Source organism: Rutilus rutilus, assembly GCF_951802725.1.
Source record: "Rutilus rutilus genome assembly, chromosome: 2".
In the NCBI taxonomy this organism is placed as follows: Eukaryota; Metazoa; Chordata; class Actinopteri; order Cypriniformes; family Leuciscidae; genus Rutilus; species Rutilus rutilus.
The window spans coordinates 35,104,873-35,132,240 of record NC_140210.1 but is presented as its reverse complement, the minus strand read 5'-3'; the positions used below and the strand labels follow the sequence as shown (position 1 = coordinate 35,132,240).

At 37.8% G+C, this 27,368-nt stretch overlaps 3 protein-coding genes across 17 annotated transcripts in view; all 3 read left to right on the top strand.

Annotated features, from left to right (window-relative positions):
* The window catches only part of ctnnd1 (catenin (cadherin-associated protein), delta 1), a 34,857-nt gene extending 30,009 nt beyond the window's left edge, over window positions 1–4,848 (top strand). For 6 of the 15 annotated variants that reach the window (XM_084393750.1, XM_084393752.1, XM_084393751.1 and 3 more), the window contains 6 exons: window positions 167–317; window positions 417–612; window positions 766–956; window positions 1,070–1,117; window positions 2,011–2,093; window positions 3,351–4,848. In XM_084393750.1, coding sequence (XP_084249876.1) covers window positions 167–317; window positions 417–612; window positions 766–956; window positions 1,070–1,117; window positions 2,011–2,093; window positions 3,351–3,359 — 678 coding nt within the window. In that variant the 3' untranslated portion in view covers window positions 3,360–4,848. Of the gene's footprint in view, window positions 1–166; window positions 318–416; window positions 613–765; window positions 957–1,069; window positions 1,118–2,010; window positions 2,094–2,371; window positions 2,471–3,350 lie in introns of all 15 variants that reach the window. The other 9 variants (XM_084393753.1, XM_084393759.1, XM_084393760.1 and 6 more) reach the window with 2 other exon arrangements.
* A 7,094-nt stretch (window positions 4,849–11,942) lies between these two features.
* LOC311286104 (uncharacterized protein) lies at window positions 11,943–18,185 on the top strand. Its single transcript, XM_084402142.1, has 6 exons — window positions 11,943–12,119; window positions 12,409–12,547; window positions 13,241–14,148; window positions 14,867–15,317; window positions 15,426–17,531; window positions 17,609–18,185. The coding sequence occupies exons 2-6, from the start codon at window positions 12,445–12,447 to the stop codon at window positions 17,926–17,928; spliced, it is 3,888 nt and encodes a 1,295-aa protein (XP_084258268.1). The 5' UTR covers window positions 11,943–12,119; window positions 12,409–12,444; the 3' UTR covers window positions 17,929–18,185.
* A 1,433-nt stretch (window positions 18,186–19,618) lies between these two features.
* On the top strand, window positions 19,619–23,609 carry timm10 (translocase of inner mitochondrial membrane 10 homolog (yeast)). Its single transcript, XM_084395475.1, has 2 exons — window positions 19,619–19,857; window positions 22,983–23,609. The coding sequence occupies exons 1-2, from the start codon at window positions 19,787–19,789 to the stop codon at window positions 23,176–23,178; spliced, it is 267 nt and encodes an 88-aa protein (XP_084251601.1). The 5' UTR covers window positions 19,619–19,786; the 3' UTR covers window positions 23,179–23,609.
* The last annotated feature ends 3,759 nt before the right edge of the window (window positions 23,610–27,368 follow it).

The window sequence follows — 27,368 nt, the reverse complement described above, 5'->3', positions numbered from 1 at the left end:
AATCAACTTTTTGAAATCTAACCTTAATATTAATCCGAAGAATCAATGATTTTTTTCCATAATCGAGCAGCCCTAGTCAATCACCATTTATTCATTAATATTTGTTTGATTAGCTCCATGACGAGTGGAATAATTTCATAATTTGATCTGTCTTTATTTTTGTCAGTATGGGCGATACATTAGAGCAACGATGAGACAGGAACATGGCCTGCCGATGATGACGGAGCTGTTGTCTCATGGGAACGACCGTGTGGTCCGAGCCATGTCTGGAGCTCTGAGGAACCTGGCCATTGATGCTCGCAACCGTGAGCTGTTAGGTGTGTGAGCCAATAATCCCTGTTTGTTTGTGTCAAATACCTGTCAAATTCGCCATATTTGTACAGTCTCAATAAATGAATCTTTCTCTCTCTGTGTAGGGAAGCATTCAGTGCCTAACTTGGTGGCGAATCTGCCAGGCAGTGGTCAGAGTCAGCCCGTGCGCGGGCTCTCGGAGGAGACGGTGGTGTCTGTTCTCAGCACTATGACGGAAGTGATCGGCTCCAGCGTGGATGCGGCCAAATCCCTGCGCAGCTCCCAGGGTATCGAGAGACTGGTGCTCATCAACAAAGACAGGTGTGTGTGTGTGTGTGTGTCCGTTTTTGTGTTAATTGGCTGGTCACATTGGAGGAACCTGGAAGAGGAACTTTGTTTTTGTTTTTAAACTGCAAATGCTTTTTTTATGAGCCGTAGTTGTATTGTTTCACAATCTGTATTTTCCCCATATAGCAACCGTTCAGATCGAGAGGTACGCGGCGCTGGGCAGGTCCTGCAGATCGTGTGGGGCTTCAAAGAGCTCCGTCGCACCCTGGAGAAGGACGGCTGGAAGAAAACAGACTTCATGGTCACCCTCAACCCTCCTAACAACACCCGTAGCAACGGGGGATACGAGGACAGCACCCTGCCGCTAATAGACAGGGGTAAGAACACAACATATTCCTGCTGAATGGCTTTTAATGTGTTTATCAGTTGAATGGACATGCAGGATGGACTTTGTGCCTCTGATCTGACTGTGTTTGGATCTCTTTGTTAGGGGGCAAACAGGACAGAGACATGATTCCACTTAATGACATGGGACCAGGTAAAATGCACATACTTTATGCAAATACTCAAGGTCTAAAATGAGCTTTTAGACACATTTGCCAGTTGAGTTTTTGTGATGTATCTGCTTTAATTTGCACTTCAAAATTAAATACATTACTATATAACATGGCGAAAATAAATAAATAAATAAATAAATGTACATATGCATGTATAAGAAGTGTGTGTGTATATTTGTGTATATGAAATGTGTGTGTGTGTGTGTGTGTGTGTATATATATATATATATACACACACACACACACACACACACACACACATATATATATATACACACACACACACACATTTCATATACATGCATATATACACAATTTATATATGCATGTATATTGTGTGTATGAAGAGTTCAGATGCAAAAGCCTCTTAGTGACATCTGAAATTTTCTTCTAGAATGATCATTTTTATCAAGCTTGTATATTTAAATTCAGTAATTTCACTTAAATGGCAATGAAAATTACCTATTAATTGTCCTTTAAGTGAAATAACTGAACTTAAAATATACGAGCTTGATAAAAATTATCATTCTTGAAGAAAATTTCAGATGTCACTAAGAGGCTTTTGCATCTGAACTCTTCATATATACACACACACACACACACACGCACACACACACAATATACATGCATATATAAAATGTGTATATATGCATGTATATGAAGTGTGTGTATATATATATTTGTGTATGCATGTATATGAAATGTATGCATGCATTTGCACTGGAAAATGTAGACTTTACTACTATATATATATCTATATATATATATATATATATATATATATATATATATATATATATATGCAATTGCTATGCTGTGATTCACTAAGTGTGAGAGATCAGTTAGAAATGATCAATTTTGTCTGTGGCTCCAGACGCTTATTCTACGATAGACCAGAGAGGACGGAGAAACACTTTAGACGACACTCTGGATCGCTCTGACAGAGACGCACCTCAGGTAACGCGAACCTTCAAAGGGACACGTCCACCCTTGTGCAGTTACACACAACAAACAACCTGTGTTCTCACTAACTTCCTTGCACACCAGACATCATAAAACCCACACACTACTCAAGCTGAAACTTGTTAACCTACTGTAATTTCACTAATAGTACTCAGAGGGGTTCTCACCTCAACTAACTCTCTCACACTCCCCTCTCCTCCTATTATCACTCACCTCTTCTTCGATGCCTTTCTCTTATCCTGGTTCAATCTCTCTTTCTCTTTGACTCTCAGGGAGGAATGTATGGGGAGAGACGGGGCTCTTTGCCTCTGTTGGACTCTTATGATGGTTAGGCTACTCCCCTCCCCCCACTCAGTGCATGAGCACGCATGGTATGTGTGTCCACCTTCTGCATGGGCTTCATGTGTACATTTAAGTGTATGTGCGCCGCTCTGTGTATTTGTGGTTCTAACCCTCATTAACAGTATTTTGTTATTCTGTACTCCAGTGGAAATGGGTTTACTAATTTCCAGTGTTGGGGAAGCTTTTTTTTTTTTAAACTAGCTTTCTAACTGCAAGCTACTCCAAATTTACAGTAGTTGAATTACAGTCCAGCTACAGGGACTGAAAAGTAGTTAGCTGCTGACAAACTTATCTTTTTTCATTTATTTTATGATTGTATTTTTTACAGTCAGAGCTATATTTATCAGGTGCAAAAACAAGGACCTCAAATAGACATTTACAAAAACACTCAAACACAAGTCAATATTTCACTGCAAGAAGACAATGTAAAATGGATATAAATTATATTTTAATTAATTTATGCATTCTTATAATTTAATATGCGTGTACGTATGTATATGTATATGTATATATTTATTTATCTGGTGCATTAAACAAGGATCTCAAATAGATCAAATTTCCAGTAAGCTACTCTAGGCAAAGGCAAATATTTCATATACTGCACTGATTTACATGAATGAAAAAGCGATTCAGAAAGCAGCTCAGCCAGTGGCATGTTTCATTAGTAGCGTCGTTGCTATCAGTTAGTTACTCCCCAACACTGATCTCTTCCCCTCATGTGTCCCACTTTGGTCACATGACTGTGGTTTTATCCGTCTCAAAATGGGTGATGTGATTTGTGCAATATGCACAAATTCTCATCGCAGCTCTTTGATGACGCATTACTGTATCATTTTTCCCTTGTTATTAGTGAACTCAGTGATAGAGTACCACGCTTGACCTTCACGTCTCATCTGTTTCCCTCCACAGAAAAACTGATAGTGTGCATCACCCGCCGTGAGTTTCCTCCTCCTGCCTACTGTCCCTGCTGAGCCTCTGATCTCATCACTTACGGGACCATTGCCACTAATTGCAAAGACCCTTCTGTAGTTTTCAACATTCTCTAGTTGTCACTCCTACTCTTATTGAGATCAATGTGATTGAGAGCAGCCACTACTTAAAATGGACACTACACAATTAATTCCTCTCTTGATTTTGGTCCATACCACTCCTTTTTTTTTTTTTTTTTATAATAATGGAAACACTAGGGACTAAAATGTCTATTTAGTCACATGCCCAGCTTATCCAGCTGTATAAACCATGTCTTTTTTTTTATTGCTTCTGCATCTATTGGAACACTAGTATAGTATGGCAATGGTATTTTGATTATTTTGCTTCATCCTGCTTTTGTGGTTCACATTGATAAAAAGGTAATGCCAAATTGCATCAGTCATATGTGGCCTGCAGAAAATAATGTATATAGAATATCTCTAAGTTGTATGTCTCGACTCATCGTGACGGACATGAGGCTTTTTTTTTTTTGTGGTCATTGTTTTCTAAAAGCACTAGATGACCACCAGTTCCCCTTAAGTTATCCATCTGTGGTTTTTGTGGATGGTCTCATTGAGTGTTCAGTCTCTTGGAAGAGGTTATTGTGAAAGCGTTGAAGCATTACAAAAGAGGCAGAGGGATTTTTGATTTGGTTAAACCAGTAGCATTCAAAGAACGATCTCCAGTGGTAGACGAGGACAGTCGTGCTCTATGGGACTCCTTGCATTGTGACAAATTTGCAAAGCGTTCAAGAGCCGTTCCCCCTCCACCTTTGGTTTGGTCTTTGAAATTGTCACTGACAACAATTCGTTTCTGTGTGGAAACTAAAGAGTTCCTCCCCCTTAGTTTTTTAATAAACACAATTAAAAAGCAACAGAAGAACTCTCGGAGACAAATTGTAGTCCTGGTCTTAGAATGGTGCTCCCACTTTTCAATATGTTGTGAATCGGCCCTGCTGGTGGACCCAGTTTGTGGGGTTTTTTTTTTCACTTTTGTCTGAATATAAATGAATGTGTAAATATGACTGCATCTCAAAAATCCACTCTGCATACTTGGAGTGCCTCGCTTGCCCATTGCGTCGTGTGAGTGTGTTTGTGATAAGCGGTGAACAGGGACATTCGGCCACCCGTCTGCCTCTTGGTTTCAGTGCCTGTCTGTGTAGAGAGGAAACGAGTGTACATTTGAGGATGTATATCCATCGAGGTTTTTCTCTCTCTCTGCAATCCATAAATACAGTGCTTGTTTCTTAGACTGCATATTAAAATGCTCAGTAAGTCTGTTGTAGATATTTACTGGATAGAAACTGAATAGCACTAGGGGTCAGTGGATTTTTTTTGTTTTTTATAATTTTTCTTTTCTTTTTCCCCAATGCCTTTTTAATCTCCTGTTTGCCAATTGTAATACAATTTTGCAAGACACTACAGTCAGTAAAGGAATGTTTGGAGTCCGAAGAGCAGAAGTCTGAGTCCTGATAGAGGAGGCTGTTCACAAGAATGAGGAATTAATCGATTGTTCAGTGTTGAGGGAGGCGGATAAATGAGCTTTTTAATCACAAAAATTGCATCTCTTTCAGGCAGGATTTAGCAAGAGCTCAGTTATTGATTCTAGCTTGATGAGAAAATAAGATAAAATAAAAGCACATTTAACTATATATACCAGAGAATATTTGTTAATTTTAATTATTTTTTTTTCTTCCTCCTTTGGTTTTTGTCCTGTTGCTCTTTTTTCTTTTCTGTATTTTATGATTGGGGCTGATTTTGTTTTTCTGGGGTGTTGTCGGTGAATGCATATGCAATCATTTTTATTTTTTAAATAAATGCATTTACAGTTTATATCTTTTAATTAAAGACGAAAGGAAAAAATTCTTTGTGTCATGTTCTGTCAGTTAACATGCCGTTTCTCTGCAACACTTACATGTGGATCTTGATTCATAATTCCTATATTTCAACACTTTACCTTTGGTCTTAAACATTGCACCTTTCTTTCGTGGATTGAACATGTAACTTAGCAATACTGTTTTTAAATAAAAGAATGAATTTTTTTTTTCCAAGGTTCTGACAGTGAATTTTTGTGTGATTCACAGAGCATTTTTGTACTTTAACACATTTACATTCATTTAAAATTCTTCACTTGAGAATGTAATGAATGAGATCAATTTGATAAATCCATTTTAGCACCTTAGAGAGAGTTGCTGCTTACTGGGAAATATGAGACTCTCAACCATATTTCCCAGTAAGCCTCAACTCTATTGAGACGCATGATATGGAATTGATTCGACTTTTTTTTTCTTTTTTTACGTATTCAAGTCAAATTACAAATTAGTGGAGACAGTGAGAACTTAATTTTAAATTGGATGAAGAAAATCATAAACTGCTAGTTAAAAATAATACTGGAAACAACTAGGTTTGAACCACTGAAACTCCTATTTTCTGTCAAATAAATTTCAGATTACAGAATTTTTTACAGAACTCACCTGGTAAAAAAAAAATATATATAATAAACATAAGAATGCACATGGAGTTTTAAGATTTTAATCTGTGACTTTTCCAAGTCTAGAAATCAAACACAAATTAGGCTACCTCACATATCCAGGTTTTCCAAGACTGCGGGAAGGAGATATCTCAAAGATATACAGGTTTTGAGAAGATGAACTAAAAATAGGAAATATGTTATTTTTTAGTTGTTAAGCTTATATTAATGCTTGTTTTGTCTTATTTTAAATCATTGTAAGTAACCTTGATGCCCCTAGTGGCCACTGGCTCCCTGGTTAAAGCTGCAGTCCGTAACTTTTTTTTTTTTTTTTCAAAATGTATATAATGAGCGAGTACCGTGTTCTTGTCTTATCCTGAATCACTATGGTACACCTATAAGAGCTGTGTCCAGAATCAGGGGCTGCGTCCTTGGAAGTGTGCGGCCTTCGAAGGACGTACCGAGGCTGCGTTCCAGTCCAAAATTGTCATGCCTTTCACCATAGACAGTATATAAACTGGATACAGCGACCCCATAGGTTTCCAAGTAAAGTCAATTAGAAGCTCTCACTTCCTGATGGCCGAGCGTACTGCGCAGACTCAAACTGAGCTTGACGACGTAGATGTGACGTGAGCAACCCGTCTGTCTTCTAGTAGCTGTGCCAAGAGAAATCTGAATCATTCCCTTCCGAAACTTGCAGAGACGGAGAGTGTGAGTAGGAGGTGTCCATGAGCTAGGAGCAGGAGCAACTTTTGCTAAGTATTCTTATTAATTATTTTGTCATTTTGCCTCCACGTCCCCCTGATTGCCCGCGAGCTTCTCCTCCTGTCCATACGGTAATCTCTCTACTGTGCGACAGAGAGTCGTGTGGTTATGACGCAATCGTTAGCCTATTTTTTACAAAAACGGCTTCCACGGGGCCATAACAGAAGATACAAGGTAATGGAGCCTTTTATAAATTTTCGTGTTTCTTTAGAAATAAATAATGGACAAATGGAGTCTTTAAACGCTTCAGATGTAAAGTTATTCGCTGTCAAAGTGACGCCAAAATGAATGGGAGTCAATGGAATGCTAACAGCAGGTGATGGTCTGCTAATCAATGGCGACGCCCGGGGAAGCTTCAATGTTTTCCGAAACATTGGCCTCCTGCCTTTCACTTGCTAACTTCCCTCCGTCTCGTTCACTCGGATGTATGTCATTACTTATGTCGCATGAGTGCCCACTACTGGCAGAACCTTTGCAATAGGCTGAATTGGAATGTGCTAAGCCCTAGATCACCTTGATCAGGGATTCCCCTGAGGGGAAGTGCTTAGAGAAATTCGCAAGTGCGTGACTAAAAGTGGACTAGAACGCAGCCTTTGAAGGAGCCTTAGTAGGACCTTAGAATTGGGACAGCCTTCGAATTGGGACAGCCTTTGAATTGGGACAGCCTTCGTCGCGCCACTGTGACGCAGTCGGCCTTCAAATGCAGCCTTCGGAGGATGCAGCCCCTGAATTGGGACACAGCTCATAAGTGTTTATATTCTGACTATTTTAGATCGTTCGGGTCGTAACGCTGCGGAGTATCCCAGTACCTGCGTGACACGTCATAGCAAACCTGTCAACATTTGGGTACCAAAATACGGGTTTCAGTTCAATCACATGCGGTTTCATGTCATCTATACATTACACATCCCATCGCCAAATCATAGAAACATTCAGTTAAGACAGTTGTATTCATCTTAACAATACACAATAAATCAATATACAGAAAAACAGATTTCTAAAATAAGGGATAGGCCACAAATCTGTGACAACTGAACAGGTGATGTGTAATATTCAGTTACTGCAATAAACTGTTCCAGCGGGTGGAGTTTACTGGTACTGAATATTACACATCACCTGTGTATACTCCATCAACTGGAACAGGTTTTCACAGGAACTGAATATTACATCCAAATATTATTGTTAAGTAATCAGCATATTGTTGTGTAACTTCACCTACTGGAACAGTATTTAAAAAATTTCACAGGAACTGATTACAAAACAACTATTGCAAAAGAACGATTTACAAAACAACGATTGCGAAAGCGTGCACGGATTATGAATTTGTTCACTGATACCTTGTAGAAAATGTAGCCTACATAGTTTATTTTTTCTGTATAGTTCTATTTTGTTAATAAATTTTGCCTTCTATTTTGGCTTTCTCGTGTGTCCTTATTTTTGTTGCGTCCCTTTTGAGCCACGGGGCGAAACGGGTACGGATTGAAAAACCAAAGCTACTGTACGGTTTACAAATCTGAGCACAGCTGACTTTTTCTCCGGGACTTTTGGTGTAGGATATTTATTTCCGTCAAGGTCAGGCTGCGATGTCAAATGTATTCCCAGGAATGAGCGATACGCTTTCCGCTTTTAAAGTTTTATTAAAGGGGTGGTTGATTTATGATTTCACTTTTTTTATTTAGTTAGTGTGTAATGTTGCTGTTTGAGCATAAACAACATCTGAAAAGTTACAACGCTCAAAGTTCAAAGCAAAGGGAGATATTTGCTTTGAAAGAAATCACTTTTTAAGGACCGCAGTAATCGGCTGGTATAGGGACGACACGACATTCCTCCAAGGTTAGTGACATCACCAACCATAAAATTTACATAAACCCCGCCCCCGGAACTCGATTTATAGATTATAAAGACAGAATATGCTAAACAATGACTAGAAGGTAACTACACATAAGCTATATAAATTCATCAACTAACCATTCAGAAACTCCCTGTTGCATTCTACATGTTGTCACCTCTTCTTGAGTCTCTCCATCATCGTCTGAATCTGGTTTGAACATGATAAAAGGCTAAAAGTTTTTGAAATTTTCAGTGCATGTCTGTGTGAGTGCAAGTTGTTGAAGCCCCGCCCTCTGTGCCGGGAGCAGCAGCTCATTTGCATTTAAAGGAACAGACACAAAACGGTGCGTTTTTGCTCACCCTCAAAAATTTACAATTTTAACATGCTATAAAAAAATATCTGTGGAGTATTTTGAGCTAAAACTTCACACACACACTCTGGGGACATCAAAGACTTATTTTACATCTTGTGAAAAGGGCATTATACCACCCCTTTAAATAAGTAAGATATGGCGGCATTGTGACCACGAGTACAAGCAACAAAAACCGATTGGTCACAGACACAACTCACATTCTCTTACGTGTAACTGTAGTTTTTAAGTGTGCTGTTGGTATTTATTATGGATTTGTGTGTACGATTGTAACATAATTCTTCTCTGCCAGTGTGAACTTTTTAAACATTATTTAGACTTCAAAATTAATCACATTACAATAGCCAATTGTACAGTGCATATATTTAAAAATGTTAAAAATCGGCTTTTAACACAGTCATGCATTTTAACACTTTCTGAAAGAAATGCTCAAATAATCAAGTCAATTTCATTACAGGGACTGGGGGGCTCTGGGGTTTAATGCTGCGGGTTCAGAAAACCCATCAAAATGTTTATTTATGTTTGAATATATGTCTCATAGCATATGCAAGGCCTTTGGGCTATGAGGAAACTTCTGTTACTGTTGGGCTCTATGTGAATACGGAGGCCCAAAAACCTCTTATAGAAATATTGTCCCATGGTTTTATTTATCTGACCCACTCTTTGAGCTTCTTTCTTTATGTGAAAGGTATTGGAAACATAACTATTTTCTTTAAGCTGAAGACTACATTTTAAAACATTGCCTAAATTCTAAATGATCCAACAAAATGGGTCTAGAGAGAGTAATTGAGTATGTTTTAGCGTGCTTATGATTTAAAATGAAAAAATTGTGATCCTAAACTCTAAATGATCCAACAAAATGGGCCTAGAGAGAGCAATGGAGTATGTTTTAGTGCGCTTATGATTAAAAAAAAAAAAAAAGTGATCTGAGCCACTCTGAAAACACTGGATCTTGAGCTGATAATGTGAGCAAAGTCTGCACTTTATACATGTTTAATTTAATACAGCATTTTGCAATTTGATAAGGAGACTATAACATAATTGCTATTTCCTTGGAGATAATTGGCCCCAGGGCCTTTGCAAGTCATAACCACCGGGAGGGGGGCGCCATTGTGTCCTTTAATACAGCTTTATTAATAATCAAAAAGTGTTTGGTAAAATCTTTTTTTTTTTTTTTTTTTTTGCATTTTAATAAATATCAACCTCTCAACTTGCGACTACTTTAAGTCTGTCCCATGACCAAAAATGGATCGATGTGGAAAGCGTTCTGGGGTGAAGGAAAAGGTAAAATGATAAGCTTAACCTATTTATTATTTATTTGTCAATGCAAGTCTTTAAATTGATCAACATTTAACAACAGGTAACTTTGGTTCAACTTTGCAAATATATATATGTGTATATATATATATATATTCGATTGATAATGGATGGTGTAACGTTAGACCTATTTCTGGTAACATCTTTGCGAGAAAGACTTTCTTTCGTGGAGAAATTGAAACAAATGAGCGCAACAGCACACAATTATCTCACAGAAGAAACATAAGGTAAAAATTCTAAATGTTAAGTAAAAAAAAAAAAGTAAAAAAAAGATAACGTTCGATATAGGCTAGTTTACATAATACGACCAAGGGAGCTGTTTTGCTGAATATTATCACAAAGTAGCCAGTCTGCTCTTGTGAGGATACTCTACAAAACGGACATTTTGGCATAATTGCGGGTGTTAAGTGTTCGGTCAACTTCAAGCAGAAAGAGAACTCTATTAGGACTCATTAGAATGATTTAAAAGCATTTGCAAGAATAAAAGCGCATCATATAATGTAACGCCAGTCAAAGGATGACAGATGCTGAAAAACGGATGCTGCGTTAAATATTTACCACTGAGTCTTTTCCCATTTCTACCAGTGATGCTTGTTCAACTTCCCGCAGATATCGACGGCTGGGTTGTAGGTTGCCAGGTTGAGCTCACAAAATGGGTTGAAATTTGATTGCGCGAGTAGGATGGGTTTCATACAAGATCTGGCAACTGGACAACCTTGGAATAATATGATGTTATTCATATAACGACGTTTGGGCCATACAAATTACGGGAGTTTCATGGGAGAAATAAAAAAAACGGGAGGGAGGCGGGAGATGGGTGTGAAACACGGTAGACTCCCGGGGAAAACGGGAGTGTTAACAGTTGACAGTTAACTCAACATTTATAAGGCACTTTATGCGTCATATTTGCACTTTCTCAACAGATTCCCTGCATAATTTACGTTATTTTGTGCCTAAATTTACCGGCACTGTTTTTATTCTTTCCGTGCCTTCAAAGGAATTTTCAGAACAAATGTAGCCTAATAAAATAACAATAGTGTTGTCAAATTGAATGCAACAGTTTCTGCACAGGAAATAATAGGGTAAGTTGTTAAAATGTCCCCTTACCCCTCAAGGCAGTCAGTTCCCCTCAGAGATACATTAATATATTTCATTCATACTTTAATTTATATAATTTCCCTCAGCACTCGGTAGTAAAATCTCACTTAATGACGTTTTCACACACAAAGGAAACAATGATGCGTGCAGCGCTTGCTAACACGGCAGTTTACCGTGAGATTTGTCAAATCCTGGTAAACAAATATGGTTTTACTTAATAAAAATATTAAACCGTAATACAAATAGTAGAAGATTGTATAGTAGCCCAGTTTTTCGCCAGACCGGTATACCATTTCATACATGTACCTTCAAAGTAGAGTGAGCTTGGTGACCCCTCTTTAGCGAGCCCTAGTGGGGTTTGGGAAGCACTGCAGTGGCACACAAAAAAACATCAGCGAGTCACACCAAGGAGAGAACAGATGCGGAAGAATTATTATAATGTGTATAAACTTGTATACACAATTAAGTAGTGAATAATTCAACAATAAAATCGTAGTGAATGACTCAACATACTCGTTTAAGATGATCTCACATGGCTCTGGCGTAACGATGTAGGTTCACAAATCAGTGAGTGGATCTTTTTGGTGAATCGATTCAAAATATTCGAATCACTGAGATCAAAATCTCACCCCTGAAGCTACTGAGTAGCTAGAGCGAGAGTCGGTTGACATGAGATTGTTATGAAGCGGCTCACGTGTCCTACATATCACCTGTGTTTGCGTTTGTAAAATTATTTGTTTATATAATATCGGTATATTAGAAAGTATTGGTGAAGCACGTGTACTTAGTGCATGAAAACGCGGCGGAAATACTAGCGATATCAGTATCAGTTGACAGTTTGTGACCTTCGAGATCGAGAGTATGGCTGAAATGATACATGTATTTGCAATTTGATACAATGTTTTGAATTTAGTATAAAATTGCCCGATCAGTCCTCAAACTTTCAAACACAGTTTCTTTGTCTTCTCTCTATGTTTATAGGCCTATCAAAGCAATGTAAAAGCCTATACTTGTCCAAATGTTGGTTATTTTAGTCTACAGCTGTTGGATCTGAATTGATAACACAAAATAAGTAAATGTATATCTCGCAAAATTGAAGAAAGTGGGATTTTTCTGGATCACAAACATCCTTTCCTTTTGTTTTGAAGTTTCTAAATGTATTTTAGACTGAAGTTGATGCCAGCATGTGGAAGTATCAGCATCCTGACTTTGCATTATTCCTGCTTGGTGAACTTCAGAAGCAGCAGCAGGGAAGCATCTTCTGTGACACTCTTCTACAGACTGAGGGTAAGAGCAGAGATCACAAACACTGGGTCTGTGTCACTGGGACTGATATTGTAAACAAATCAAATGAAGACCTGATGCCATGATTTCCACAGTCAGTAATTGTTGACAGAGAGACCATAGAAATGAATGTCTACTGTCATAAATGAATTCTACGCGTCGTAAAATGTTCTTCTTTACACAAAAGCAGTTTAATCAGCACATCATTGACTTTGATTTAAATGCAACAATAATAAAATTAGCTCCAATAATATTTAACTTGATTTGATTTGTGTTGTTATTTTTTGGCAGTTGATTTGCCTGCTGGGCCAATTTTTTTGTAATTTTCAAATTTAAGATGTTATTGTTAGTTATAGACTTCTGTAATATTGTGGTTATTGAAAAAAAAAATTTACTAAGCTTTTAGATTTATACATTTAGCAGACACTTTTATCCAAAGCGACTTATTGAGGAATACAACAAGCGATTCATCTTAGAGGCAATGAATTCGAGAATCGCTGGTACAAGCTAACAAATTGTGAGATGATTGTGTCAAGATATTTGGCTCACTGAAAAGATGATTTTTCAGCTGGTTCTTTGAAAATTGTCAGGGATTCAGCTGTCCGGGTAGGATTGGGAAGATTATTCCACAAGCAAGGAACCGTGGAACGAAAACAAGCTTTTTCTATTATCTAAAAATACTTTTCAATTCTTCAGGTGTCTGTGTTCCTGCTCACAGCTGTGTGTTAGCTGCTCTAAGCCCCATCTTCTCAAGAATCCTTTCCACTTCCCCTGCTCCACATGCGGGGCAGAACAGGCTTCTGAGCCTTGAGGCTGTAGGATCTCATGCCTTACTGAAGCTAGTTGGGTTTCTGTACTCAGGGGAAATTGAGGTTGAGAGTCGGAGCGAACATGAGGAAGTAATGGCTGCTGCCCACAGACTTGGACTTAGAAACCTTTTTGGAAAAAAGAGAGTGTGGGTAGACAGAGGAGTTGTGGATGTTGAGAGTTGTTGGAAAGAAACTGGTGTACGGACAGAAGACAGCGTGAAGAGCCAGGAAAGTGAAATCGTGTCTGAACCTTTGAAGATACAGAGCAGTACTGCTTCAGTGACTTCAGTGCAACCTTGTGGCTTGTTGGGGCCTGATTTGCCACCATCGCAGTTTTTGGAAGAAGTTAGTCCAACTAGAGGTTTAAATTTGATCAGTAATGCCACTGTTCCTTCCATCGCTGACATGACAGAAGCATCGATATCAGACCATCATAAAACAAAGGCTAAGAAAAGGTGGAAAATTTCAAAGAGAGAAAGCCAATTAAAAAAATTAACTCGTCAACAAAACCAGATAAAGCTTCTTAATGTTGAAGGGACCAAATCAAACCAAATTGGAGCGGTGGAAAAAAGTAGGAATGTTTCAGGCAAAGACTTCCAAAAGCTTTTAGAGGAAGATAACGGACAAAAAAACACTACTACTGAACAGAAAGAGACCAAACTCGACCAGCTTAAAGTAAAGATAAAACTGAGCAGAAGGAGTGGAGCTTGCTGGGAGAGTAACCTCCTCGTTTCCGTCCAGGGTGAGAGTGAGAAGAAGCCAGAAGAAGCGAAAGAGTGTGGACCTCGAACTCAGGTAAGGATTTATATTCAAAATCTGTGTGCTATATTTGTTGCCACACTCACACACACACACACATGCAATTGTTAAAACAGTTGCGGAGAAACCAGGATAAAAGAAATTCAGAATTCTTTGATAAATAGAAAGTTCAAAAGACTTTTTACTCTCACTTTTGATCAATTTAAATGCATCGTTGCTGAAAAAAGTATCAATTTCATACATTTCATCATACAAACTATATACTGTATATATTTATGAAAGAAAGAAAGAAAGAAAATTGATCAAAAGTGACAGCAAGGACTCTTACATTACTATTCACCACGACAATACAATTTCCACAAAAATATCAAGCACAACACCTGTTTTCAATATTGATTATAATAATAAGAAATGTTCATTGAGCACCAAATCTGCATATTAGAATGATTTCTGAAGGATCATGAGACACTGAAGACTGGAGTAATGATGCTGAAAATTCAGGGATAAATAAAAAATTTAAATATATTAAAATAGAGAACAATTACATAAAATTGTAAAAATATTTCACAATATTACAGTTTTTACTCTTATTTTTGCCAAGTAAAAATGCAGCCTTGGTAAGCCTAACTATGCTTTATGTTATATAATATGTTATATAATTATAGAGACCCACTTTTCTACAGCAAAGTTTTCTTTCAATATGTTCTACTATGTTCCTTTCATAATCTTATTTTTACTTTATATCTGACTAAAGAGCTGCCCATCTAGTGTGATTCCTGGTCAAAGTCTTGGAACTCTCACCCCACGGACGGACCTGCCTATTTCACCCTCTAATTCCTCCACGCATGCCTCTTCAGATAAATGTCTTAGTACTCCACATCACATTTCTGTCTCTTCCCCTTTGGATATACCAACATTATCTTCCAGCCCTCCCCAAGCAGACGAATCGGATGAACATATTGCAATGCTCTTGGAGGATATGTTCATGATGGGTTTAAACATCCTTCCGTTGGTGCCATTAGACAGAAATCTGAATGAGCAAGATCAGCTAGGTCCTCTTCAGGAACAAAAAGGTGGGCAAAAGGGTGCTGAGGCCTCTACTCAAGGTCCTTGTCTTTTTGTGCAAAGTTGTGAGCCAAAGATGAGGGAATCTGATGTTAGCAAGACAGCAACACCAGTTGGGTCTTCAGGACAAAGAGATGAAGGTAAAGTCTTTGGTTCATGTTATTTTAGTCTACGCATGTGTGCATGCATTATTTTGTGTGTGTTTTTGTTTACTTATTGTTTACTTACTTTACTAATTGTTTTTTCAGACCACTCAGCCAATACAGTCGTGCTCCTGACTCAGTCACCTGAACAGGACCACTTGAACCAAGTTCAGAATCTGGCAACTGCGTCAAGAAACTCTACCCCCTCACTTATAGAAGGCTCGAGTTTAATCCCAAAAGCCACAGCTGTCCCAAACTCTGTTGCAACAGGTGAAATGCCTAGCCTTGTTATGACCAGCATACCTGATGATAGGCCAGATTTCAAACTACTACAATGCCTTTCCCCCCTTGAATCAGAAAAAGGAGACAGTGATGTTCCATCAAAACAAGAACCATCAGAACCATCACACAGGCAAGATTCTTTAACACAAAACTTTCCCCTGTGGCTTTCTGATTCACCAGCGGTATTGGACTTCCCTCTAAGCTCAATGATTGATATTTCCTGCCCACGTCCACAGCATGACCTCAACGCCTGCCAAAATCGATCATGCCCTGACCTTGCAGAATGGCAAGAATTAAAGACTTCCTTTTCCCACAATAATTTAATCAGTGGGAGTAGCTCAAACATCATTCAGCCTGATATGAGCGATGCCAGTGAGCGCCCTAAACAGAGAAAGACGAGAAAACGGAGGATTGCAACTCAAAAGTCAAAAGTGAAAGGGGACACAGAGTGCCAAAACCTTGAAAATGGGGATCAGGTTCAACCGAGGATATCCAAATGTGATGAGCCCCACTGTGGAGACATTAAGCCATCAAATTCTGGCACATATGGAGTCAGTACCCGAATGACCAGTGCAAGCACAAGAATAGCTGCAGCTATGAAGAGAAGACGAGAAATTTCTTCACCTCTCAGTAAGAAAATGCCTTTGTTAGACGCCACCAGTAAACAACATCTCACTGGTGTTGTAAAACGTGGTCGTGGCAGACCACCTAAATCCAAAACAACTCCTGTAGCTCTCTTGTGTAACAACTTCACTTCAGGCCAAGATGATCGTGAAGTGGAAAAAACTAAGACAGACAATAAGATTGAACAGGGTAGTAAGCAAGAACCAAATACACAGCAGGAGAAAGACTCAACAGAAATGGAAGAAGCAGATGTTAACTGCAATTTTGCACAGGCAACGTCGAATTCTCACTTCAAATATGCTGACCAGGCGAAGGGAGCAAGTATCCTTGATCAAATTTTCCACCAGGCTCTTTCAAGTGTTGCAAGTCCCGCATGTAATAGTTCTCTGAATTTTAATCAGCAGCTAACATCAAGCCTGCGAGACTCGTCTTTTAGCCTTCAAAAATTCCAAGGAGGGAAAAGTGATGATGTTAATAGTAAGTTAGTGATGAATAGCAGTGAACAGATCAAAAAGGGCATTTGTGGGGAGAAAAAAGCAGAGATGTCTATGCTGATAAACGAAAAGAAAGACGTGGATGTATCTGACAATCATGAAAGGTCACCGTTGTCATGTGGAGACATGCCAGATAATGTGAAATATTCAGGTAAAGACGGAGATATTTCCATGGAGGAGAACTCAAGAAGAACAGCCACTGTTCTACAGAATAGTGATTTCCAAAATGAGATGGGAAAAGACATTCAGGACCATACAACTGAGATTTCTGTCCTGTTAACATCTGAGGAGGACATAATGAAGGACGTCATGACACCTGATGAGGATTTTTCACCCACAAAGACGGACTGTGTTGTTACTACCAATGAACTGACAGTGATGGAGGGAATAGAAATGAATTTCAGTTTGAATCCTGACATTACACAAGCAGAACATGTCAAAAATGCTTTGGAAACTACAGTTTCTAATGAGCGGTCATTTGAGATGACATCAGATAGTGAAAAGAAAGTTCAGGCAGCACATGGTGTTGACTGGTTGACCGATTGTTTGGAGAACAATGAAAAAGAGGATTTAGGTTGGAACAAAGATGATCAGATGATCGAAGAAACTGAAGTTCGGAGAGTACATACATTTGTAGAGGAATATGAGGGACGTTGGGAAACCACCAATGGGTCGGATGATGATGATATTGATGTGGTGGGGTCCCAATACAGTGCTGAGATGTTCGATGGACAGACCCTTTTGGAGGAAGAGGAATTGAGTCAAGGACACATCGCAAGTGCTAAGACTGCAGATGATCCATCAAAAGGAGGTAAAATTGCGAAATTTACATTTACATTGTTAGTAATAATAATCAATATTCCTGATCCTGCTGTTTTGTCCTCATAGCTTTTCCTCAAGAAATAAGCACAGATGCTCCTTCTGTCCAAACTGAAGGTTCAAACTTTCACAGCCCCAGTGTGTGCAGTGAAGATGTCTCAATGGTGCTGTCCGTTGGGGCCGATTCAGAATCAAAAGATGACTGCCACTTAGATGAAGAAGATATTGAAGTAGATGTTCTGGGGGAGTATGTAGAAGAGTTTCCATTTGGGCTTTTGGCAGCTGGACAGGTTGTCACTCTTTCTATTGAGGGTCTTCTGGACCAAGAGGACGAGTTGGATACCACTGAAGAAGAGGAGGTAGATGTCACTGGAGAAGAGACAGAATGAAATTTTATGTTTATGTTAAGCATACATCTTTCACAGTTTGAAGTCAATAGCAGTTTGCTATTTGAAAGTCAATAGCTGTTTGAAAGTTCTCAAAACCTAAAGTTGAACATATATCCAATGGTGAGAATTCTCTTTTTTGTCAGTGTGATGCATGTTACTAAAGTGAATTGGCATCTTAATTTATTTTTGACTGTCTCATGTAAAGTTACATATAAAATTATGTAAATTAAAATAAATGTCTATATTATATAAGTTCATATCACACTTTTTGATGTGTGCTTAATTTTTGTATAATGTTACCATAATTATTTAGTATAATTATTTTGGTCTGACTTTATTTGTGTTACTTATCCTCTGTTATCTGACATTTTTGAGAAGAAATAAGAAAGCGTAAAGTTTAACACAGAATAAAATATAACAATATACATTTCTCAAGGTAAAAGAGCCTCAAAATATCAGGTAATTTGAAAATTTGTGATAGTAAATATATATATATACACAGTGCAATGCATAAGTTAATACACCCATGCTAAAGTTGACTAAAAAGAGGAATAAAAAATCATATTTTGGAAATTGAACTTAATGCCTTAATTTAAAAAATTAGGAAAAATCCAACCTTTAAGGACACCAATTTTCTTTGTGAATGAATAATGTATCGTAAATAAATAAATGTTCTTCCTTAAAATACATGGTGCATAAGTGAGTACACCCCTATGTTAAATTCCCATAGAGGCAGGCAGATTTTTATTTTTAAGTATTTTATTTTTATTTTTTTAGGATACTATGCATCCTGATAAAGTTCCCTTGTCCTTTGGAATTAAAATAGCCCCACATCATCACATAGCCTTCACCATACCTAGAGATTGGCATGGGGTACTTTCCATGAGATCATCTCTCAATGCAAATCAAACTAGCTTTTAGGCTAACTGAAATAAAACCATGCCAATCTCTAGGTATGGTGAATGCTATGTGATGATGTGGGGCTATTTTAATTCCAAAGGCCAAGGGAACTTTATCAGGATGCATAGTATCCTAAAAAATTTTTTTTTAAAATACTTAAAAATAAAAATCTGCCTGCCTCTATGGGAATTTAACATAGGGGTGTACTCACTTATGCACCATGTATTTTAAGGAAGAACATTTATTTATTTACGATACATTATTCATTCACAAAGAAAATTGGTGTCCTTAAAGGTTGGATTTTTCCTAATTTTTTAAATTAAGGCATTAAGTTCAATTTCCAAAATATGATTTTTTATTCCTCTTTTTAGTCAACTTTAGCATGGGTGTATTAACTTATGCATAGCACTGTATATATATATATATATAATTGTGCTGCTGCTTAGCTATAACACATTTTATCGGTTAGAAATTGTTTAATGTGAGTGTGATTTCTATAAGAAATATTTTTTTAATATATGTGTAATCACAACTGGAAGTCATAAGAATTGGTAAAAAGATGTGAGAGCTCTGGTAATAGCTTCACTTTTTACCAATTCCTATGACTTCCAGTTGTAGCAAGTAAAATAATAAAATACAGTTAAAATAAAGCAATACAAATAATGTAGTATTTTGCATTACACAAAAATACTTAAAAGTATAGCATACATTTATTTACAACAGCAATGAAGGAGCAACGAAGCAAATGTAGCAGTGGTTTTGAATGGAAAACTTTATTGTCAGCGGAAGTGACAATTACAACGCTGGATGGAAAGGATCCACGTGGGTACTTCCTCCGGTCCGGTCAAGCAGACACACACTGAAGGTTAAGCAAGCTGTCTGGGCTCTTTGTTGAACGGGACCCACGCGCTGTCCGGTGGGTTTTGAGCGAGGGTGAACCGAAAGGTTATTTGCCGAGATGGACCCCATGAAAGCGCAGCAGCTCGCCGCGGAGCTGGAGGTCGAAATGATGGCTGACATGTATAACCGGTATGAAGCTCTGATGGTTTGAATGTGTAACGGCATGCTTTCTGTCAGATTACTGACGTTTTCGATATCTGACAGCAGGGAAAAATATGGACTTGTGTAGTAGACTACGTAACTATTGAATAGTATTTTGCAGATGTTGTTGTAGCTACAATTAGACTAATGGCTATAGACATGCTACACGTTTTATTATTTCATTATTAGATCTTATTTAGACACCAGGCCTTGTTTAAGAACGCATACTTGAATCGTTTAAAAGCACGGTCAAGCTTAATACTTGATGCGATAACCCATAATATATGTAACCTGCTGTAGTGTTATTCACTACGCATGCCTGTACTGCCGTCGTCAAAGTTCTTGTCGTTTTTGCAGTCACAGTTTTACATTCAGGTATTAAGCATTTTCACAGTCTTCCTAAGTTTTTCTTAATGTTTGCATAATCTGTACTTTAAGTTCGCATACAATTTACAAATAATTCTATTTACCCTAGTATACAGTATGCCTACAAATCGAATGATCTTTTCTGGCCGCAGTTAGATATCAATATATTTTAGCAGTTAGATCAATAATGCATTGTATTTATTCCTGTTATGTACTGTATGTATGTAGTAGGACTGCAACTAACGGTTATTTTGATAATCGTTAATATGTCAATTATTATAGATATGCACACATACACTGCCCGGCCAAAAAAAGTCACTGTTTGGATTTAAGAGACAAATGCTTAAGAGTCAATGACTGAATTATTATTGCAGTGATGATAATATTTCTAGCATGTTATATGTTTGGCAACAGTTCCTCTAACCCTAAATGATGGAGTGTGTAGCTTTTCATTGTAGGAAAACGCATCATGGCCATATTCCAAGATGACAATGTCAAGATTCATCAGTCTCAAATTGTGAAAGAATGGTTGGGAGGGAGCTTGAAGAATAATTTTCACACATGAATTGCCACCTCTGAGTCCAGACCTTAAATTCGTTGAAAGTCTTTGGGTTGTGCGGGAGGAGACTTCACAGAGTGCTGGACTCTTGCATTGTAAATACAAGATCTTGACCAAAAATGTATGCACCTCTTGATGGAAATAACATCACAACATTTATTTCCATCAAGAGGTGCATACATTTTTGGTCAAGATCACAGGGGTGTCAAACTCAGCTCCTGGAGAGAGGAGCCTTTTTTTAATGGATATCAATGGAGGAGAGGCTTCACTTTTGTGAGGAAATAGCTTATAATTTAATGAATCGACAGCCTGTTCGCTAATCTTCAACATGTTTTACACTAAACAATACTTTTGTTGGGAACTACAGGGTGGGCCATTTATATGGATACACCGTAATAACATGGGAATGGTTGGTGATATTAAAGTCCTGTTTGTGGCACATTAGTATATGTGAGGGGGCAAACTCCTCAAGATGGGTGGTGACCATGGTGGCCATTTAGAAGTCGGCCATCTTGGATACAACTTTTGTTTTTTCAATAGGAAGAGGGCCATGTGACACATCAAACTTATTGGTAATGTCACAAGAAAAACAATGGTGTGCTTGGTTTCAACGTAACTTTATTCGTTCATGAGTTATTTACAAGTTTCTGACCACTTATAAAATGTGTTCAATGTTCAACTACGGATACTGGATGCCTGTGCTGGCATTTCTCCTGCGGTGTTGCTATCAGTGTGTGAAGAGTGGGAGAACAGGGTTGCATTGACAATCCAACACAATGGGCATTGAACACATTTTATAAGTGGTCAGAAACTTGTAAATAACTCATGAACGAATAAAGTTACGTTGAAACCAAGCACACCATTGTTTTTCTTGTGACATTACCAATAAGTTTGATGTGTCACATGGCCCTCTTCCTATTGAAAAAACAAAAGTTGTATCCAAGATGGCCGACTTCTAAATGGCCACCATGGTCACCACCCATCTTGAGGAGTTTGCCCCCTCACATATACTAATGTGCCACAAACAGGAATTTAATATCACCAACCATTCCCATGTTATTACGGTGTATCCATATAAATGGCCCACCCTGTATATGTAGATTTTACCTTGAAAAAAAAGTAAATTTTTGAGAGAAGGCAGAGTCGATATGTCACGACGGGTTGGACTCCTTTACAGCATTACCACCAGCAAATGTGTTGTAGTATTTAATAATAGGCCTTGCTTAATATTGAGTGACATTGTATATTGTTTAAAGAAAATAAACATATTTATGTTTTCTTTCTTTTGCTTTCAGGTTTTACCAATTATAATAAGACTTAAATGACCATGACTTAAATCACTATGATGCTGACATATAATGTAATTATAAATATTGCATTATATTGTAGTTTAATAAAAAAAATAAAAAAAAGAGTTCTCTCTATGGCTTCCAGGTGTCAACAAATGAATTACATTAATTGTAATGATTTATGTCAACAGTGTATGTCTAATAATAATGCTTTTTAATGAATGAAGGTAAACAAAATATAAAGATTTTATTAAATAAAATGGCTTTCAGATTTCAAACAAATGTACAATGTAGAAATCAATGTGTTTTCTTTCTTTTAAGAGAAAAACATAAACATCTCCTTCCATTTTCAGTTTCCTTTAAACAGTCAGACTCCTACGGAGGCACTAAAGGGACATGGTGATGGGGAACAATATATATTTGAATGCGTTTGCGTTCTCTCGCGAAAGTTTTCCGTTCCCCAAGAAACTTTGCATTCATTCGCAGAGAACTCTGCACAGTTTCTTGGGGGAAATTGTCTTCCCATCAACATGTCCCTTTAGGGTTTCCGTAGCCCTCATGTGACCCACGACATAAACAAACAAGTATACATGCAATAAGGGATGCGATTGTTAGAAACTACTTTCGACTGGTTCGTCTAATGTAGTTTATATACGGTGGATAATCCAGATTTTTTCAATCAAATGGATCCCAATCTTATTAAACGTTTAAACAACACAAACTGACGATTTGATCCAGATCAAAACCAGGATTGGATTTTGTGATCTAAAACAAAAACAAAATGTCTTCTTTTTAACAACCCAGCCATTTTCAAGATTTGACCAATCCAATCAGGAAACTTTTGAACAACTGGACCATGGTCTGTCGTCTCATCTCTCCTGTCTTCTTTCCTCATGCAGAATGACCAGCGCGTGTCACAAAAAGTGTGTTCCGCCTCATTACAAGGAAGCAGAACTTTCAAAGGGGGAAGCTGTGTGTCTGGACCGCTGTGTCGCCAAGTACTTGGACTTGCATGAGAGACTTGGCCGTAAACTCACTGAGCTTTCCGTTCAGGACGAAGAGGTGATGAGGAAGGCCGCTGCGGGCACTGGATAAGACCCGACATGAACTCCGAGGATGGGGCTGAAGGCCTTGGATGGGGTTTGTGGGCACTTTGGACATCCAATATGGGGAAATCAGGCAGCGTGGACATCATTATAAATATTATAACATGAGCAATATTGAGACAAATATTGATTCAATGTTAGATATGCCAGAAGATTCAGACTTTTGGAAGGAGGTCTGGGGATACAGCTTGCCCCCAGGAGTTGTTAGTTTGTTAGCATGAACATTATTAACATCACAGGAATAAAACCTTATGTGGTTGGGGAGATTTTTTTTTTGAGTGTTGTGAAATTGTGTCCTTGTGAAATCGTAGGTGACTTTTTTTTATGTTGACACTGGTCATTGTAATTTCTTACATTCTCTAAGTCATTTTACAAAATGTACCTTTATTGAATTACAAAATTAAAATGTTTACCAATCTGTTTAGCTTCTGACCCTTATTTATTTAAAATTAGCAAAAGAAAAATATACTTTGTGTGTGTGTACACACACAGTGCTGGTCAGACCCAAACCCATATTAAGTGTTTGCTGCCAAAAAAGCTAATTTTTTTGTTTCATCTGTCCATAGAGCCCATCCCGTTTGAAGTTCCAGTAGTGTCAGTTACTTTTCAAATGTTCTATGGACAGATGAAACAAAACAAAAAAAGCTTTTTGGCAGCAAACACTTAATATGGGTTTGGTTCATACAAGGATAAAAAAGTACCCCATGTGTAAAATGAAATACTCTGCGGTATCTTTAATGTTGTGGGCCTAATTTTCTGCCAGAGGTCCTGGACATCTTGTTCAGATACATGGCATCATGGATTCGATCAAATACCAACAGATAAAAAATTCAAAACCTGACGGCCTCTGCTAGAAATCTTTATAACGGGCCATGTTTGGATCTTTCATCAGGACAACGATCCAAAACAAACATCAAAAGCAAGACAAAAATGGGTCACTGAGCACAAAAACAAGCATTTGCAATGGCCATACCAGTCCATGACCTGAGCCCTATAGAAAATGAGTGGGCTGAACTGAAGAGAAGAAGCGCCAACATGGATCTGGGAATCTGAAGGATCTGGAGAGATTCTGTATGGAGGAATGGTCTCTGATCTCTTGTCAGGTGTTCTCCAAACTCATCAGGCATTATAGGAAAAGACTCAGAGCTGTTATCTTGGAAAAGGGAGGTTGCAAAAAGTATTTAATAAAAGGGGGCAAATAATTTTTCCCAGTGTTTTTTGAAGAAAAACATTTATTTCATAATGTGATTCCCTACCCATAATTTTCAGTATCATTACTCCATCTTCAGTGTCACATGATCCTCCAGAAATCATTCTAATATGCTGATTTGCTGCTCAAGAAACGTTATTATTATTATTATCAATGTTGAAAAGTTATGTACAACTTTTTTTCAGGATTCTTTGATGAATAGAAAGTTCAAAAGAACAGCATTTATCTGAAATAGAAAGCTTTTGTACCATTATACACTGCTGTTCAGAAGTTTGGGGTCAGTAAGATTTTTTTTAAAGAAATTAATACTTTTATTCAGCAAGGATGCATTAAATGGGTCAAACGTGACAGTAAAAAATTATAATATACTTACAAAATATTCTAATTCTGTTCTTTTGAACTTTCTATTCATCAAAAAATCCTGGAAATAAAATTGTAAACAACTGTTTTTGACATTGATAGCAATAATAATGTTTCTTGAGCAGGAAATCAGCATATTATAATAATTTCTGAAGGATCATGTGACACTGAAGACTGGAGTAATGATGCTGAAAATTCAGCTTTGCAATCACAGCAATACATTTTTAAATATAGGGAGTGTGTGTATACTATGTATAAAGTGTGTGTGTGTGTGTGTGTGTGTGTGTGTGTGTTTAATTGGATCAGGGTGTTACCCGATGGTTGAGATTGTAGGTTTCAAGAGGATTCATTTAGAGTAACACCAACTGCTGGACTGTCAGTATGCTAAAAGTCTTTTTGGGGAGATGTGTCACTGAATTCATCTTCTTTAACTATATTCTAACAAATCTTCAGTATTCAATGGGACATTTCCTGTTCATTTTTGGAGCTTGGCGGACATGGGCTGCATCCAAAATCACATACTTCCACTATATACAGTCATGTGAAAAAGAAAGTACACCCTTTTGAATTCTATGGTTTTACATATCAGGACATCATCTGGTCTTTAGCAGGTCTTAAATGTAAGTAAATACAACCTCAGAAGAACAACAACACATTACATATTACACCGTGACATTATTTATTTAACAAAAATAAAGCCCCTTATGGGGAAAGCCATGTGTGACAATCTAAGTACACACTATAGCTTGTAGAATGCAAAAGCTTGTAGAACACCTGATTACAGAAAAGTAATCATTTTCTGTATGAATTTATCAGTCTCTCACGTCATTCTAGAGGAATTTTGGACCGCTCTTCTTTAAAACGTTACTTCAGTTCACAGTTTGCGGGCATTTGTTTATGCACTGCACAGCTCTCTTAAGGTACCGCCACAAAATTTCAGTCGGGTAGAGGTCTGGACTTTGGGCCAGTACAACACCTTGATTCTTTTCGTTTTCAGACATTCTGATGTAGTTTTCCTGGTGTTCATTTTCCTGTTGCATGACCCAATTTCAGCCAAGCTGTCGGACAGATGACCTCACATTTGACTCTAGAATACTTTGGTATACAGAGGAGTTCATGGTCGACTCAATTGCTTCTCTAAGATCATTGCTAATGTCTTTCCTCCTTGGCATTGGGTTAACACACACCTGACCTGAATGCTCCAGACCAGCAAACTGACTGACTATTAGAGCACCCTAAATTGGACACAAATTTATTCTATTCAGACCAAACTTGGTACATGTATCACAAGCATGACCTGAGGCTACATGCTGCGTTTCGGCACAGCGCCACCTACTGGTCCGGAGATCCGAAAAATGGCTACTTTTGCTTATAACTTCTGAACGGTTTGTCCAAAAATCATAAAAGTGGTCTCATTAGATTCATATATAGATTCTGATATATATATATATATATTTACATATTATCGACCATTTTAGGCGTCGGCCTTTTTATTTTTATTTTTTACTTGTGGTTGACTTATTTTCACGGGAGTCATCTCCTTAGATTCCTGAGTCCTTGTCGAGTCCAATGATACCAAACATGCTAGGTTTCGCTTTACGGTTTGTGTAGCGTTCTAATTTAGCGCTTAAAAAAACATTTGCCAATATCTTCGAAACCGTAGACCGATCGAGACGAAACCACCATAGGAAGTTCGGAAACATAGGTGTTGGCTGTACTTTAATGCCCAAATGTCAAAATATTAATAGTAAGTGGCAAGAAAATGTAAACAAAGTCAGGTATGGGTCATTTTTTATGTGTTTATACATATTATGTATATAACTCCAAAACGAAATGAGATATTTGCACCAAATTTGACACACACTCTCTCAGGCTCACTCTGAGGACACAAAAAATAGTGGGATTGTGCCTCTTGTTGGCGCTATAATAGAACAAAACATGAAATTGCCATTGACTTCAATACAATGTTGTGATATAAAATGCTATACTTTATGAACGCATTAGCTTATCATTACGAAACTCGTATGGGTCATCGTTACCATGCCCTGAAAGTACTCCAAATGTATATTGGGACCAAACTTTGTATGTGTCATTGTCACCTGACTACACCACATCAATTAACTGCGCCACGTATTGGTAAAAAGTGACAAACCATTCAATCATATTATTAGTGACTGTATATATGACTTTTTCACCCATTTTGCCTAAAATCATCTTAAAATGTCTTTAATTGCTCATTGTTGCAGTTGGTCCGACACTCCCATGTTGGCATGGTTTTTTTCTTCTTAGCGCTTGGCCCCAATAATGGCTGCTTGTAGCAATAAGGGTGTATGCTACTTAGTTTGTCACACAGTTTTTGTTAAATAAATGTCATGGTGTAATATGTCATGTGTATGTCAATATGTCATTATGTCCTAAACACTCGTTTTTTGGGGTCGAGAGCTATAAAAACTTATTTCTGGGTTTTTTACCTTGTTTTCTGTACACCTTGTCACACAGCAGCTTTTAGGCATTTTTCTGTCTTTTGTTAGAAGCAAGAAATGACAAGGAGGCAGCCTCTCGCAATGCAAAGTCAATGGGGACTGTTGGTTTGTTTTCCCCCTGGGTGT